Source organism: Pyxicephalus adspersus, chromosome 4 (assembly GCF_032062135.1).
Source record: "Pyxicephalus adspersus chromosome 4, UCB_Pads_2.0, whole genome shotgun sequence".
In the NCBI taxonomy this organism is placed as follows: domain Eukaryota; kingdom Metazoa; phylum Chordata; class Amphibia; order Anura; family Pyxicephalidae; genus Pyxicephalus; species Pyxicephalus adspersus.
In genome coordinates, this window is record NC_092861.1 from 90028575 (window position 1) to 90045573 (window position 16999).

Genomic DNA, 16999 nt, shown 5'->3' on the forward strand with positions numbered 1-16999 from the left:
AAAAGCTTCCATTTTCCAGAAGAGTAGAAAAAGTTTTCAAGGGCAGTATGAATCAGTCCACCATATAACTTGCCATTTAGGATAGCAAAGAATAAGGACCTTTCCAAAGCAGCGCCCACCTCTGGCAACAGTCAAACAAGTAATACTTTGCACTGTGAATAAATGTACTATATTCCAGCTACTGCTGAACATTCAGTTGCTGTGTGGAATTAGTATGAGATTATGATTAGCATTTTTACATATTGTTATAAAATTATCTGCTAAAATATAAACAGCTGCATAATTGAAAAAGAGCTTTAAGGACTCTGGGCCTAATTTATTAAAGATCTCCAAGGCTGTAGAGGATACACTTTCATCAGTGAAGCTGGGTGATCCAGCAAACCTGGAATGGATCTGGTCCAGATTCAAAACATTTGCTAACAAATACCTAATCAATTTGAAGAAATCCACTCCAGGTTTGTTGGATAACCCAGCTTCATTGATGAAAGTATATCCTCTCCAGCCTTGAAGAGCTTTAATATATCAGGCCCAGTGACTCAAGTTTGTTAAATCTCTTCCTTGAAAATTAATGGAAGCAGCTTTTTAGACAATTTTTTCATTGGGTGATGTTAACGTCTGTTTTGTTAGGTAATGGATTTAAAATATTGATTGCTATAGTGAAACATTGGTTGTAAAAACATAAAACAGGTCTTTGGCTTATTTGTGAATGTACTATACATAGCAGGTCACACCAATCCACACTGGTTGATTTGTAAAATTTTGTGCATGATTATTAATATTATTATTATTATTATTATTATTATTAATATTAATAATAATATTAACTATTAAAAAGCACCAACACCAAGGCAGCCCTGTACATTAAAAAAGGGATGGAAATAGCAAACCTGCATAATAAACAAGTACAATCAATGACACAAGAGGTGGAGAGGACCTTTCCTAATAAAGCATACAAGCTTAAAGGAACCCCTAGAAACCTCTGGATGAACACTAGGGTTCCATAGAACCCTGGGTATGGAACATTTGAACATGGAAACAAAGGTACTTTTTAGAAGACTTCAACACATAAACATTAACATACCGGAAATCGTACTACAAAAACATCTGTATTAGTGGATTCAACCAGAAAATCCATCCAAAAATCAACTAGCTCATGTTTGGATGTAGGCTTTTCCAGGTTTGGTTTTCTAAACTTCTGGTATATCAAAATTGTATCCACAACAGAATTCAAATACCTAATAAATAATGAAAACATAATTTAATTAAGAAACATAAACAAAAATTATCATATAAAATGAGTAGTATGATAAACATTTTCTAAAGGATGCTGCAAATGTTTTACTTTTTATAATATTGTGAATAAATAAAATAAATCTTGAATATAGCTACATACATAGTAGCTTGTGAATAGGAAGCAGTGGGAATTGTAAGTGAATGTCAGAGCTAAAACAACAGATGTACCACATACCCGCCATCCAGATAAAGTTAAGTTTTTTCCATTTCAAGATCTTGCAATCACAGATACCTGTTGATCTGCCAGAAATGCCCTTGGCTCCCATGCTGGTTGTGAGCTGATCACACACAGCATTTTTCTGGAGTGTTATTAGTTCTTTCTAACTTTCCCTTGCCAAGCCACTCAGACCCACCTAGTCACTGATCTCTATAACATAAAGGCTCAGTAGTCATAAGACAAGGGCAGAGAGGAGAAAGTGTTTTCCACATAGGATATGTGATCAGCACACAGACCAGCTCTGAATTTTTTGGCAAGATTATCGGAAATGTTATGGCTCCTATGCAACAGATACACCAACAAAAGCAGACTCTTAAATTGGCATGTGGTTTGCAATGCGCTAAAACCTAATTAACACAAAAAGGATTATGGTCCATCTTCCTCCCTGCTTCCAAAACTACAGGTGGGCATCAGCACTGTTTTGATGAATATCATTTTGGATATTTCAAATGAATGGGTCCAATTATTCCAATTAAACAGAAAGTAACAAAAACAGGTAAAGGAGGGCTATATAGTTGCTGTATCCCCAAAACAAAGGACAACAACCAAGAACATGTTTTTACAATGTATATGATGCTTTTGCTTTATCATTGCATCCTATACAATGGGGCTACATTTAACATTTGAACTGAAGGGAAGGGCAGTGGCTGCTAGGTCAGAAGACTCTCTGGCAGTCAAATAATGAGTAGTAATAAAATGGTACACTTCTAGTGGTAGATGTGCATATAAAGCAGGTAGTGTTATTTCAGCTGCGGATGCTAATATTATACTAATCATATTAATCAAATGTGCGTAGGTAGGAATATTTTAAGTATAATCATGAACGCATGATAATGAATAAAAATTGTTCTTGATTAAAGGCACACTCTGGACATTACAGTGGACACTAATTTTTTTAGTTTTTGTAATAAATATAAATTAATAATTGTTTGCACAAAACTTGGGACTAGGATTAACTATGTAAATACAACAGTTGGTTGTTTTCAGTGACACATCACATGATAACATGTGATTATATAAAACTGACATATAAGTGATGACTTGTTTTCAGTATGTTGATGAGTCAGTCCTGTTAAACAACAATAGTAGGTTAATAGAATTTCTTTTTTCTCCAGTTTGAACAACATTCCTTATGTTGTATTTCTACCTCACCCCTTCCATAAACATTTTCCACAGTGCTGAACAGATATCAATAGAAAAGAATCAATAGAAAGAATTTTAGCAGCTGCCCCTGCCCACACCACATCTGGTACCTTTAGAAGTGAGTGCCTTTATCACACCTGTACTGTATGGGTACATTTTTGAGACACCTAATATATGTATATTGTGACAGGGTGTTCCATGGCTTGGCTGGGAAGGTCCTAGATGGGGTGTATATAGCGCCCAGGCTAAGGAGTTTTGTGTAATAAATGGCTCCAGGAAAATGTGTATTTGTCAGTCAGTCAGCTTGTGTGAAAAGCTGGTTTTAGGGTACTGTATCCAAGGTGGGGTCGGGAGGGTTCTTTGGCAACTTGGTCCATGTCTGGGTCTTCCCAGGGAATTAGAAAGCACAGGTGCTCTATTTAGTCCTGCAGCATGCCGGGAGCTCAGTGGTTTTCTCAAACCTGAAGGGAAAAGAGCTCATAATTTGCCATAATTTAATAACTTGTAGAACCCTCTAGGAAAGAATAACTTGTTTTTGTATTACTTTATCAGTCTCCTGCCTCTCAAAACTATTATGTTTAAGTGTTTTTAGTAGGGAATTCTGCAGGTTTCATGGGTCTGATAAACTATTATTGGTGCGCACAAAGTTCTGACCTAAACCCCATTGAAATTACCAGGAATACATTGAAACCTTGATTGCAAGCTAGGTCTTCTATTCCAACACCTGACTTCACAAATGGTCGAATGGGCACAAATTTCCCCAAGACTCATTCTAATTTCTAATTCTGTGGTTCTACTTTGAGCTACAAAGAGGTGACTCGGCATTAGTGCCCAAGGTTTTGGAATAGGATATCCAAGAAGCTTGTGTAGAAATTGTCAGTTATCTATTAACATTTGTCATATAGTGCATATTACTATACCTATTACTTCAACATGCAAATTCCATATATGTAAAGCTTTCTATAATCATTTTGCAAATATAACTGTTTCTCTCAGGCAAAATCATTCACACTAAGCAGTAACTTACCATGCAGGTGTTTTCAGTTTGAAGAGTTTTTCTGCAGCCTGGATTACCTTTGTGTGGTCATTAGCTAGCACACTAGCTCCCATATAGTAGCCAACATCCCAGTAACTTTGTATCTTTTCCAGATTTCCCTTTTTACCCAGCAGACTGCTAATTTTCACTCCTATTCAAACAGAATAACGGGCACAATATTTACATTTCTGAAATCCAACTAATGAAAAAAAAAAAGTAGACACCATATTTTTTTCTCTGAATGAAAATTTGAACTGCTAAGCTAGATATTAAGATTTAGGAGATAACCAAGGTGCAGACTGATGATTAATTTGTATGGACAGTGTAACTTGTACCATCTTTAAAGAATTTTTTTTTTATTTTATTATGAAAATTACTACTAGTCCTAAGAAAGGTTTGCAAAGTGTAGACCTGAATATGAGGATAGCAACAATGGGAAATAGTACTATGTTTATTCATTTAAAACTAAAAACTTGACTGGTTGCTAGAGGCAACTGCAAATGACATTTAAAAATAGGCTGTCGAAGTTTATACACTCAAAGACTGTCACATTGAATTAGAAGCAATTAGAAGCTAGGAAACCGTTGCACTGGCGGAGGTCCCATCTAGTTCTGGAAAAACCTCAGCAGCTGTCAGGATTTCAGCCTCATGTCACCTCACAGTTTAGACAGAACATCATCTAGCGTACAGTAACCAGGTTTTTTGTCTGTAAAACAACAATCATATGCTGGCATATGTAGATGTTCTGCTATTTCTCCCTTTGCTAAGATGAATGGTCACAAACCGGTCTTCTGGTAACCTTAAATTAACTTCAGTTGTGCCGACCATCTGCATAGTAGTAATTCTTGTTTGGCACAGTTTTCTGCTATGAGTGCCAGTTCCACATTTCCTTTTCATAATCAGATTCAAGCCAGCGGAATGTGATTGTGTTTATAGCATGTTAACACTATTTACTGACATACCGTAGTAACTGTCTGATGTGGCAATAGCAGCTTAGGCTTCACACAAATCTTACACTGTCCAGTGAATAAAGAGATCTCCCACATCTAACTCTTATCATTACATGTAAAAACTATAACAGTACTAAACTTCCTATTTTTTTTACAGTAGTAACTGTGCTTGACAGAATGAAAGAGTGGTACTCATGGCCCTTTTTAGTTTAATTAATTTTAGTTAAGGAACATAATGGAATTAGATTTAAAAAAATGATGGAGCCAAGTTATTAGTTGGGGGGGGGCAACTTGGATTTTAATCCAATAATACTTTAGCTTTATTTCTTAGAAAGAACTGATGCATGGGAGGAAGGTGAGTAGGTCATATCTAAATGTGCAAAGTACACTCTCTCTTGGTGACTTTAGAAGGAAGGAAAGATGGCATGGTATGAACTACAACCAACCTGCTGAAAGCAAAGCTTTTTCCAAGGTCCATTAAAGGAACAAATTTGGATAGACTGCTTCCAGTAACAGTTTCTGTCTTGATTTTTCATCAATCAAATCAAATGCACTTACTTTTGTTTCATTTTCTTTAAGTATGATTTAAAATATACAAAATCAAGTGACTTCATTACCTATTTTTCGAAGTTCAAAAGATGAATCAAAATTATGCCCAGCTGCAAGGAGAAGTACAGCATAATTAATTCCAGACTGAAGAGTTGGGTCAGATTCAAATGCCTTCCGATACCTGTACAAGTAAACACATTGAGATTCTGGTATAAATATTAAGCTGACGTTGACACCCACACTATCCTCATTAAATTAAGTCTTCTTTACTCCTATTAAGTTTGTTTGTTTATCGTACATTTTAATGGGACTGAATAGTCTTTAATGCACAAAAATTCTACATGCCCTGCTTTGCAGGAGTTGTGAGTGTATGTAAGCCAAATACATAAATATTCTACTTTAGGCTGGGTCTACAGGGACAGTTTTAAAAACACATGTAAACATTCCTACCACGTTTATATACGTTTTTATGCACTTTTACAAGCGTTTTAAAGCGTATCTTTAAAACACTAAAAAAAACCTTTTATAAACACCTATGACGTATTTTACCGCGTTTTTAAATAAGTGTTTATAAAAGGTTTACTTTTAACCCTTTCAGGGAATGAGTACATGGGAACATAAAACCCCTTACACATGCCCTGAAAGGGTTAAAAATATGTGTGCGAAATATAACAAGGCTTTAATGTTAAAATACTTTATTGAAATACAAGTTATCACACAATAAAACCAAGATTCCCATGGCTGCATTTATAACATGAGCACAGCCGTGGGACTCCTGACAGTAAGGGATCCCAGGGCACTAGAGAGCAAATGAGGACAAGTCTCCCCATTCACCTCTAGTGCTCCGTGATTGGCTGAGGAAAGTGAAATTCTGATGACTCTTGAGCAATGATCAGGGTTTCCCTTTCCTCAGCCAAGTCTCCCCAATCAAGTCTAGTGCTGATTGGCTGAGAAAAGGGAAACCCTGATGACAGCTCAAGCGTCATCAGGTTTTTCCTTTCCTCAGCCAATCACAGAGCAGAGCAATCAGCAGAGCTCTGCTATGCTGACAGCTTCATTTTCTTGATTGCTCCCACAGCCCTAAAAGAGCTGTGAAGAACACATGCTATCGTTCTGCTAGGGCAAGCATGCGCAATCAGGAGAGCAGAGCTGTCAGCATAGCAGAGCTCTGCTGATTGCTCCTCTATGTCATTGGCTGAGGAAAGGGAAATCCTGATGACAGCTCAAGCATAATAAGGGTTTCCCTTTCCTCAGCCATTCAGCAATAGAGGTGAATGGGGACAAGTCTGCCCATTCAAGTGTAGTGCTGAATGGCTAAGAAAAGGAAAACCCTGATGACAGCTCAAGTGTCATTGGGGTTTCCCTTTTTGCAGCCAATCACAGAGCCTAAGAGGTGAATGGGGAGACTTGTCCTCATTCACTGTTAGGAGTCGCACGGCTGTGCTCATGTCATGAATGAAGCTGTGGGAATCATCCTGTCATTTTGGGATAACCTGTAAAAAAAAAAAAAAAAAAGTTAAAAGTTACACAAAACACACACATTTAATAAAAAACTTTTAACCCTTTCAGGGAATGAGTAGGGGGTTTTATGTACCCCTGTACTCATTCCCCAAGGTGGGGTGGTGGAGATCTGGGAGTCTGCTTATTAAAGGGGGCTTACAGGCTCCAAAGTCATGCTCAAAACGCTTATAAAAGCCCCTATTCTTTTCAATGAAAGCTTTCATAAAAGCTTAAAAACACTTTTTATCACAAATGGCCAGACCCCAATCCACAGACACTTGGGCTTTTTCAGGTAAAATTGGGATATGTTTTTAGAATGGCCTGGATGGAGGCAACTCTGGATAAGGAAACTATAGTGGGGAAATTTTTCTGAAATATGGGAATCCTATATAGAGACCCAGTCTCCCTCATTAAAATGTCAGATTATGTCTACCTTCCTTTTGTTACTGTTTAGTTTCTTTTTTTTTTTTTTTTTTTTTTTTTTTTTTTTTTTTTTGTTCTTTAATTTATTCCATGTATGTTTTTCTACACATTTGTATATAAATTTGTACCAATTTATTTGTTATAACCCTGAATGTTGTTTTGGTTTTATTGTTATTTATTGAAACATTCTTCAAAAAAAGTAAAAAAAAACCAAAAACGCTTTTTATGAATTCAATGGGATCATTTTCCCGCTGTTTACCCTTCATTATAATTTTTTAAAAGTTGCAAGGCACGTTCTCTATACCGCTCAAAAACGTGCCTCAAGAAAATGTTCTGGTGTAGATTAGCCCCTTGGAATGCACGGAAGTTTCAAACATGGGCTTTTAAAGCCTCAAGTTAAACACCGGGGATAACGTCCGTGTAGACTAAGCCTGAAATGCATTTTTTAACACAGTAAAAAGAATGTATATTATCACATAAAAATAGACAGGTGTAAAAAAAAATTCCAGCATGTTTTATGCTGCTTCGCCCTAGTCTGGATGTTGTAAATAGTCAGAACTAAGTTTGACTTGCAGCAGGTTTTTCTGATTTGTATTAGAAAATTTTGTCCAAGGAAAAAAACCTTATTTTTGAAGGCTGACAAAAATGTTTTTCTTAGCTCTACATGTCCTTTATTTGGAGGTTTATTCTCCCACAGGTGAATTAAAATATGCTTTACTGAATCAAATTTAAGGGTGGACTGGGGGTTCTGATTATTTTAAACTATTATTCAGATACCCATATTGCCCTCTTGCTCTGCTGCATACTCATATGGATGTTCAGCTGTGATTATTATTGGACATGGTGACACATGACCCTCTTTCTTCCTTCTCTTTGGCCACCAGCTTTTGATCCTTCAATGCAGTGTTCCAAAAGAGTTTGGGAGTCAGGCACCCTGTTTGCTTAGGTTACATACACACGTGCAATAATTGTCATTAGAAAACAAAGGATTAATGATTGATCAACATTTATTCATGATTATTTTGAACAATCGTATTGTACACAATTCTGTACATACTGAAACGATACGATCGTTCAAATATAATCCGCCAATAATGTACACACACTAGATACGATCGTTTGAACGATGCAGGAAGTGACATGTACAGAAGAAAGTTATCACAGAACAATCCACGATCACTGAACGACCCCACACACACAATAGATAGCGAACAATCGTCGCCCAATCAAATCAGCCGGGATGGTCGTTCGTTTCCAGCGGCATTCCTCGTTTATTGGCGTCCTTGGCCAGTCGTCATGCACGTTTTTGTTAACAATTATCAGTCGAACAGTCGTTCGTTTCCAACGATAATTATTGCATGTGTGTACTTAGCCTTAGTCTTACCAGATGTCCTTATCAGATGTTCCCCCTGCGAAATGTTCTCTTAACATCCTGGCTGAAAAATTCAGTTCTTATTCAATGGTACTTCACACCAAATTTTTTAGGAAATTTACACATGAAGGTACTATGGTCAACATTTGATAGTTCTGTGGTGAAATATTTTTTCATTACTTATTTTTCTCCACATGGAACCAGTTTGGTAAGCTTTTCTAAGGGATTTTCTGGAACACTCCTTGCTCTCCCCTTTATTGGTATATTGTCTTTATTTCACTGTCATTGATTCACAATTTTTTGATTTTATATTGCATATGCTCAATGTAAATTGTACTTTATTTTTGTTGAATATTCTATTTAACTTGTTCTTTATCATCATTCTTTTTTTAGGATATAGGAAATATAGGAAAGAAAAAAAAATTGAAACTGTTATCAAGTTATTGGAGAAAGAACAAAGTTAGCATGGGAGTGTTGTGACTTTTTGCACTCGGAAACAAAATTGTCACACAACTAATGCCTGTGGCAAACTGGTCTACTCTACAGCTCACAGTTCGTAAGATATGGGAAAAGGGAAGGCAAATGTAAAATAAATGGCATTTTACTATTTTTGACAAGCTTGTCTATGATATAAAGAACATGTTTTTTGATTAACAATGGGATTTTTTACTGTGCATGAAATGGGTATTAAAACTACTATTCATTTATAAGAAGCCTACAATAACTTTATATAATCTTGGTAGGTATTTAGGCCAATTATTTGTTGACACGAGGCATCATGGTTATAAAGAGTCTGAAAATATTAGACATTTGAAGCTGGTAAGTGGATTAATTCATGATAGTAAATTACAGGTCTGTTTACATAAACTATTAAAACAAGAATACTTAAGAAAGCATTTAGACTTTTGTACACAAGGGCACACCCTTTATTGGACACAACCAGCATACCAACGCTTAGAAATAACTGAGTTTGAATTTATTTTTATATTTACACCCGAACAGTCCTTTGTTATGGGAAGAAAGATAATACATTACCATTCAAATAGTTTTTTTGGCATTTTAAACTTTTTATCAAGTGACATCCCATTACAGCCATTTAGAATGCACCTCTGGGTTCCTTGCAAAACAGCTTACTGTCAATTTACCTTTTGTGAAATGTTTAAGACATCACAATACTATTCTATGTTGTAATAATTTTGTCTTATCTAAAATGAAAACACATTTTTTATCTTGCTGTAGTGCAATCAGGCACAGTCTACATAACTGACAACTCTGTCCTGAATTCTAAAGCAGTGCAGCATTGTTGTCACACGAACACAGGAAGCTGAAGTAAGTGGAAATCACTGGAAAGATCAAAAAACATTAATTGGACTTAGTAGGGGGACTAAGGCAAAATTATAAAGTGCAGATGCATTTGTAAATACTACCGTATATATCTATTTAAGGGAAGACATAGTTCTTCTTAAAATAGAAATGCATACTTCCTAATTTTCAGTATTACTGTAACTGCAAGGCACTGAAATGCTTTGCACTACCTTTATACTGTATATATGCAATTTAAGGCTATTAAGAATGAAGCACAACACATTGCAACATATTATTAGATTTCCTAACATGAACATTGAGGAAAAGTAGACTCCTAAGACTCCTTCTAAATCACTATTGCGGTCTCTGTTGAAGACACTTTCACTCACCTGCTCTTCTATTTACTAATAAGGCATTTTTGTATACTGACCTTTCTGCTCGCTCCCTATGGAATGCATTCTATATTTATTCCTATGTATAAACCACCAGGGGTGAGTGATAGAGTCACTGGTTTCAACCACCTGAATCCTTTAGAATATGCTTATTTCTAAAAATGCTTACTATAACTTATGTTAGCAGCACTCTCTCCCTTTTTACCTAAACTCCGATTCACCTAATTTTTATTCTACCAAAGGTGGTTGGCAAAACTGCAAAAGTAGGCCTACATATGTATTGTGATCTAATTTGCTGAAACAGGGTAAAAAAACGTTTATGATACCATTAACCTCCTTACCGTTAAGCCCGTCCTTCGTACGGGCTAAAAAAAGTTGCAGTTTTGGTTAACCCCGAGATTTTCCGTAAATTAAAATGCCCACTTACCTGTGCTCATCCAGCGTCGTGTTCGTGTTCCAGCGTATTCATTATATCTACTAAACCCCTATTCGGACATATTTCTGTAAGTTACAGGTCTACAATTTAAAAAAAAAAATTTCATGAAAACCTGTAACGCTTTTGGTACAGAAATCTAGACATCAGTGTAACGCCCAGGTGGTTAAGGCAGATGTTGCCTGTATCAACAATGTACATTGTTAATAATATTATTATGCAGTATTTTTATAGCGCTGATATATTGGACAGCACATTACAAAGTCCAAAGTCATGTCACTAGCTGTCCCTCAAAGGGGGCTCACAATCTAATGTCCCTACATCTGTCATATGTCTTTAACACAGCCTAAGGTCAATTTGTAGGGGGGAAGCCAATTACACTAACTGCATGTTTTTGGAATGTAGAGGAAACCGGGGTGCCTGGAAGAAACCTTGGCAAACACCAGGAGAAACTGCAAACACCATGCAGGTGTCCTGGCCAAGATTCGAACCTTGGACCTAGCTCTGCAAAGGTCCTTTTAGGCACACTGCAGGTACAAAAAGGAACTATTGATGTACCAAAAAGATTGCAAAGAATGCAAATATCCACACCTCTCCTCCACATTCCTATGATTTTGCAGAAGCAAAATGCATAAAAAGATATTACCTTACAAGATTTCGCACACTTGGTGGTGTTTTTAAAAGACCATGATGAAGGCAAATAAGTATATAAAATATTTATTAATGGGTTTAGATAAACGTAAAAGGTAACACTTTTGCACCAAATTTATTACATGGACCATGTATACAAGGTGATCATATCCACTTGAACTGGTTGTTTCACAGAGTAAAAACGTCTTTTTTTGTTTTCCTTTTCCTTTTAACATCCATCCTATCTCTTATCCATTGCTTCCTTGCCTAGCTAGTTTGCATCCTTTCCCTAGCACCATGGACTCTGTTCACTTTGCTGTCAATCCAGTTCACACTGGCATTCCATTGAAGTGCAGCTTTTAAGATTGCAGCCAACTTTCACCTGTAGTATGTACTTGTAGTACTTGAAAAAGGGGGAGTTAAATAAACATAGATACACTGAATGTGCACCCAATATTTTCTATATATATATATATATATATATATATATATATAAAATTATGTAAATAACTTCCATATGGATACACCTAAAATTGATTTCCAAAATCTGTGAAGATGGGTTTAATTACACCTATCAATAATGATGAGAGTACAAGGTCTATATTTGTACACATAAGTAGATAGCAGCTGGTGCTAACTTTATTTGCTTTATGACTGCTACCATTGTAAGCTATTGTCTCTATATACTGGACTTAACATAGATAAGTTATCTCTTTACACAGACTGTCTCCATATTTTATGTTCTTTTTCATAGCCAATGGCTTCTGCATTTGGCAAAGTAAACATGAATGTAAAAATAAGGAAACAACTGTTAAAAATGGCAGATGTGCCAACAACAGAACTATAAAAAAGCTAAACAACCAAGCTGTGTTTCATGTATATCTACACAGGTAGCTATATAGTAATTTTGAGATGCTCATTATTCTCCTGTGTGGTGGGGCTTGGTGTTGGTGAAATACTATCAGGGTTCTTTTTATAAAGACTGACTTTTGTCACCATTTCTTCACATTTTTCTTTTATAATTATAAAGCAGGGAGCAGCTAACTGGGAAATTTAATGTTATGCTCCAAACCAACAGAGTGCTAGAAAATTCCAAGAGAAATGACAGTACACAGGAGACTTTGGTATCACCAGAGGTGTACCTTATATGTCCTGGGAAACTGCTTAATTGGAAGGTTTAGTCCCAATTTAAAGGTTGAAACTAAAGTGATAAACTAGTGGTAAATTGTGATATAGTGAGATATAATATCCATGGTGTAAAGTGGTAACATTTTAACTTAGCGGTACTAGTCATAGAGGGATAAAGGCTAAAGTCATAGAGGGATAAAGGATAGAGGGATAAAGGATAAAGGAGAGAGGATTATCAATGACCACAGGTTGTTGAATGGTATCTAGTTTTAGGTCGTTTTTAGGAGGGGGAGTAATAAGAAGCCATCATGCTAATGCATTAAAGCTGTGGGGCAATAAAAGTGAAATGTCCAATTTGAGGTCTTTCAGGAATAAGGCATATGAATTGCTAGATTGACAGAAGACTTTATGTTGTTGAGAGAGGGAATGTGATCAATGTTTTATTTGCAGGTAGGAGTCCATGGTATGTCTAGTGTTAGTGCATTGCATTTTAATCTTGTTTACATTTGTCTCCCCTATTTGGATTCCCATTTTACACGATCAGTGCTTTAAAATAGGAAGCATACTGTAAGTTTTGTTAATAAAACATGATTATTCCAACCAATAAAATATGTATGAGCCACAAATGCCTACAGGCCTTTGAAGACAGTAATTAACATAAGTAGCAGTGTTAACTATTACTGATAAAAATGGATTCTTTAATTTGTGATGTGGCTGTCAGCACAGCTGAATTTCACCATCTCACATATTTTTCCCTTAAAGTAAATAATCCTGACATGCAGAGATTTTTTTTCAGTCTGCAAAAAATGAAAGTAAACAAGACATGTACAAAAAGCTATGAAGTTAATAAAATAAATAAATATATAAATGTATAAATACATATCCCGATGCCATATCATTATTTAACTCTACAGCCAATGAATTTAAGTTATTACGATTATGTATGTATTAGTTTATCCTAGGTTTTTCACCTAGAATAAACAGAAATGTATGATTTGCTAATTTTATTTGGGATTTATTTATACAATTATTATTTTTATATAGGATTTATATAGCGCCAACATAATATGCAGTGCTTTACAATAAATAGGGGTTGCAAATGACAGACAGATACAGACAGTGACACAGGAGGAAGAGTGGACCCTGCCCTGAAGAGCTTACAATCTAGGAGGTAGGGGAATGCTAAATTATGTAGCTTTCTCTGGCATTTAACAAAGTAGCAAAAAAACAGTAAAGCAGTCACTAAAACTCACACTTTGCCTGGATCCAGGAGTGTTGTCCTATCTGTACTTATAGTTCCCTGTGACCTTTTCTAATTAATATGATGGGTTGCTGTACACCACTGGACTATTTTCTTAAGTAAATCAGCGTTTGACTATGAGTATTAGTGTATCGAAAACACAGAACTAAAACACAGAGGTCCAGCACTGAAATACCACAGAAATGTGACATGATTTGATAAAAACATTGCAGAGAAAACAATTTTTTTTTTTTTTGCACATAAACTAAAACAGTGACCTGTTCTTTAGTACCTGTTTAAAATTTGTTGTTATTGCCAGTAATAAAAATTCTATAAGCTACAAGGAGTTCTATTTATAAAACAGGAAATCAGACATTCCCTCAAGCATTCCCTCATTGGTTTCTTCCAGGTCCAAATTTTCCAATAACAGTAACTGATTCCCATGACAGAAAGTTTTAGGGAACTTAAGGTTCCCCGTTTTAAAACTAGAGCCCTAAGTAAACTACTAAAAAATTAGTTTTATGTTTTTAAATTTGTTGGTTAAACAAAACTTCATTTATTATGTCTTGGATGAAGATTATCTGAAATTTCAAACTGGACTTAAATGCTCGCAGTAAGGTGTTGCTGAACAGATGACAATAACAAAATGTTTTATTTTACCAGAACAGTGTTCACAAAAAAAAAAGATCTGCTTTCTGAGTACAGTACTTATATACTGTAGCCTAAAAGCTGAAAATTAGCAGTGTGTGAAAATGTCACTAGTTTTCTTACCATTTGGGTAATCCTTCGGGTTTTCCAGAGAAATATCTGTATTGAGAACTTGCAGTGAAAAACATCCCTGGCTGCTGTTCTATTTATTTTGTGGATCTTTTCTTGTTTACACATGATTTTTGCCCCCACTAGTCATCAGCTGGGGTGGAAGCTCTGACAATCCAATGCAAAGCCCTGCTCCTCCACACAGTAGTGTGCAACATGGTAATTTAGAGCTCCATGATGACTAGTTCTTTGTGATCTGCTTACCTTCATTGACCACAACTTCCACAGTACAAGTACTCTAAAACAATTTGCTTTTAGCAGAAATCCAAAACCTTCTAAGGCTTTACGAACAAGAAAACTTCTTCAACTGTAAATCCTAAGTTTTAACTATAATGATACATTTAACACAGAGTCATCTTAATAGACCCACGGGGCTTAAAACAATACGTTTATTAATAGTATTATTACCCTAGGCAACAGAATCTTTTCATCAACTTCTCTTTCTCTAGGGAGCACTAACAGGATCTCTAAAAAGCTTATCCATTTCCCTTTAGCCATTTTCTGTTTAAATTTATTAATTCAGTCACAATATCTGATCACAAACCACAACAATAAAGGCAGTCAAACATAGCTAAATAATTTCCAAAAATTGGGTCTCATCGTACCATATCAATGTAACTACTGCAAAACAGTGTCACCGAATGTATTTAGCAAATGCTTACCACAGTATGCCACTATCTCGGCTCTCCTCATCTGTGAAATTAGAATCCAAGAATGTATCCTTGTAAATACGTCCCACCAAGCAGTACATATCAGAAGCAACCTGGTCCTCGTGTTGCACCATGGGCAGCATTATATCGAGGGCTTTTTCTCTGTCACCAGGAAGTTTTCTCCTATAATAAAGTGAGAATATTACACACCAGAGTAGAGTGCATGTTATTTTGTACAGCAACAAACTGATACTGAAGGAAATGGCTAAAAGTTGTCGGGTTTTTATTGTTGCTTCTGCCCCTGCAAGGAAATTTACTTTACATTTCCTGAACACATTTATAAATTGTCGCCAGAACTGGGATTTTACAGTACTGTTCTGCTGTGCTCTATAGAGAGAAGGGGGGAAAGCGAGAAGAATGCAACCCTCTGTGTCCTCCTCCTCCAAAAAAAAAGAAACCCTTCCACTTTAACTTATCAAGTCTGATCAATTCATGTTACACAAAATAAATCTTTTAAATGCATCTGCATTGAAGCAAAACCATTTCTTAGCCAGCATATGTAGTTGGTATTATTAAAGTTCATTTTCCTATATGTAGTTGAGGGAAAGAACTGGTAAAACTGTTAATTTAAACAGTTACTGCAGCATGAAAGCAAACTATGTAGAAAGAGAACAATAACACTGACTGAATAATATATTTAGAAAGTTACTGGAAATTATTCTCACCTGTTTAGAGCAAATGCATAATGAAATTTCACATGAAGATGGGTGGACAAATCAAAGGTTGGCAGCCTTTCTAAGGTTTCCACCAGCTTTACGATTGAATCATAATCCTTTGCAGATGAATGGTGCGTTTCATAAAAAAGAAAAAGTGTAACTATAATGATGGTAGACTGGTTTTTACAGGAGCAGCATCAATGCACATGTCGTATAAAAATCACATGCACACAGAAAATTAGTTCATTTACAGTTTGGTGTACCTGGATATCTCGGTATGAGAGGAGCAAATTTATAATTATGTCAGGTGATAAAACTTCAATGTTATCGACACGCTGTCGTATCCTTGTAAGTTCGGCAGCCAGCTCTTTTCCAGAGTAATGGTTGCGGGCACGTCTGATGTCATTGAGAATTGCTTCACGGAAATACTGACTGCAGGTAAATAAAACAAACAAAGATGAATAGAATAGAAAAATACAACAACTGGGCATGTAATAATAGGAAACAAATCTTTCTTCAAGATCCGAACATAATTCTGCCGCAGGCAAGATTATGGGTTTGCTGAGCAGACTATGACATGGAACAAACTGATTTACTTACTAAAACCTATAGCAAATCTGTAGGCGCTTAATATATGATACAACGTGCACTCTCCAACCCCATCATTGTCATCTCCTGCCCCAGAATGTAGGCAGGCACTTTGATATACAATGCACGATCAGTGGTGCATAATGTAGTGATAAGTGATAATGTCCTCAATAGGAATGAGGACTGCCAGTCGCTGACACCTCCAGTCAGCGACTGGCAACAAAGAGATGTATTGTGCAAATTATCCTCACTGCCAGAACCAACAGAGAAGAAGATGGCAAGACCCAGAAGTAACATACATTTTACTGAGGGGATCACAATTTTATCTTTTTTAACTCCCAAAGTTGGACATAGGTGACTACTGTACAGAAATTAGTATTTAGGTATCAACCATTTTCATGACTTTTAGGTAGGACATTATAGGGGCTTTGGATAAAAAAATAACTATTTTAATTTGTTTTGAAAAGTTTTATAAATCTGCGTTATCTGTAACCTAATGTAGAGAGGTACTCATGTGCTTATCGGGGAAGGATTGGTGTGCTCACTGAACCCTAAATATATAACCCCCACCCTCTCCTTCTCATTTATCAGATTCAAAGGCATGTCTAGATGTGACTG

The 16999-nt window shown here is 36.0% G+C and overlaps 1 protein-coding gene across 1 annotated transcript in view; it reads right to left on the minus strand.

Annotated features, from left to right (window-relative positions):
- MAP3K5 (mitogen-activated protein kinase kinase kinase 5) overlaps positions 1 to 16999 on the minus strand; it is an 81924-nt gene that overhangs the window by 33405 nt on the left and 31520 nt on the right. Inside the window, exons 5-10 of the mRNA XM_072408946.1 lie at positions 16057 to 16225; positions 15803 to 15909; positions 15090 to 15260; positions 5257 to 5369; positions 3681 to 3840; positions 1082 to 1235 (exon numbers count right to left, since the gene is read on the minus strand). Of these exons, the coding sequence (XP_072265047.1) occupies positions 1082 to 1235; positions 3681 to 3840; positions 5257 to 5369; positions 15090 to 15260; positions 15803 to 15909; positions 16057 to 16225 (874 nt within the window). The remainder of the gene's footprint in view (positions 1 to 1081; positions 1236 to 3680; positions 3841 to 5256; positions 5370 to 15089; positions 15261 to 15802; positions 15910 to 16056; positions 16226 to 16999) is intronic.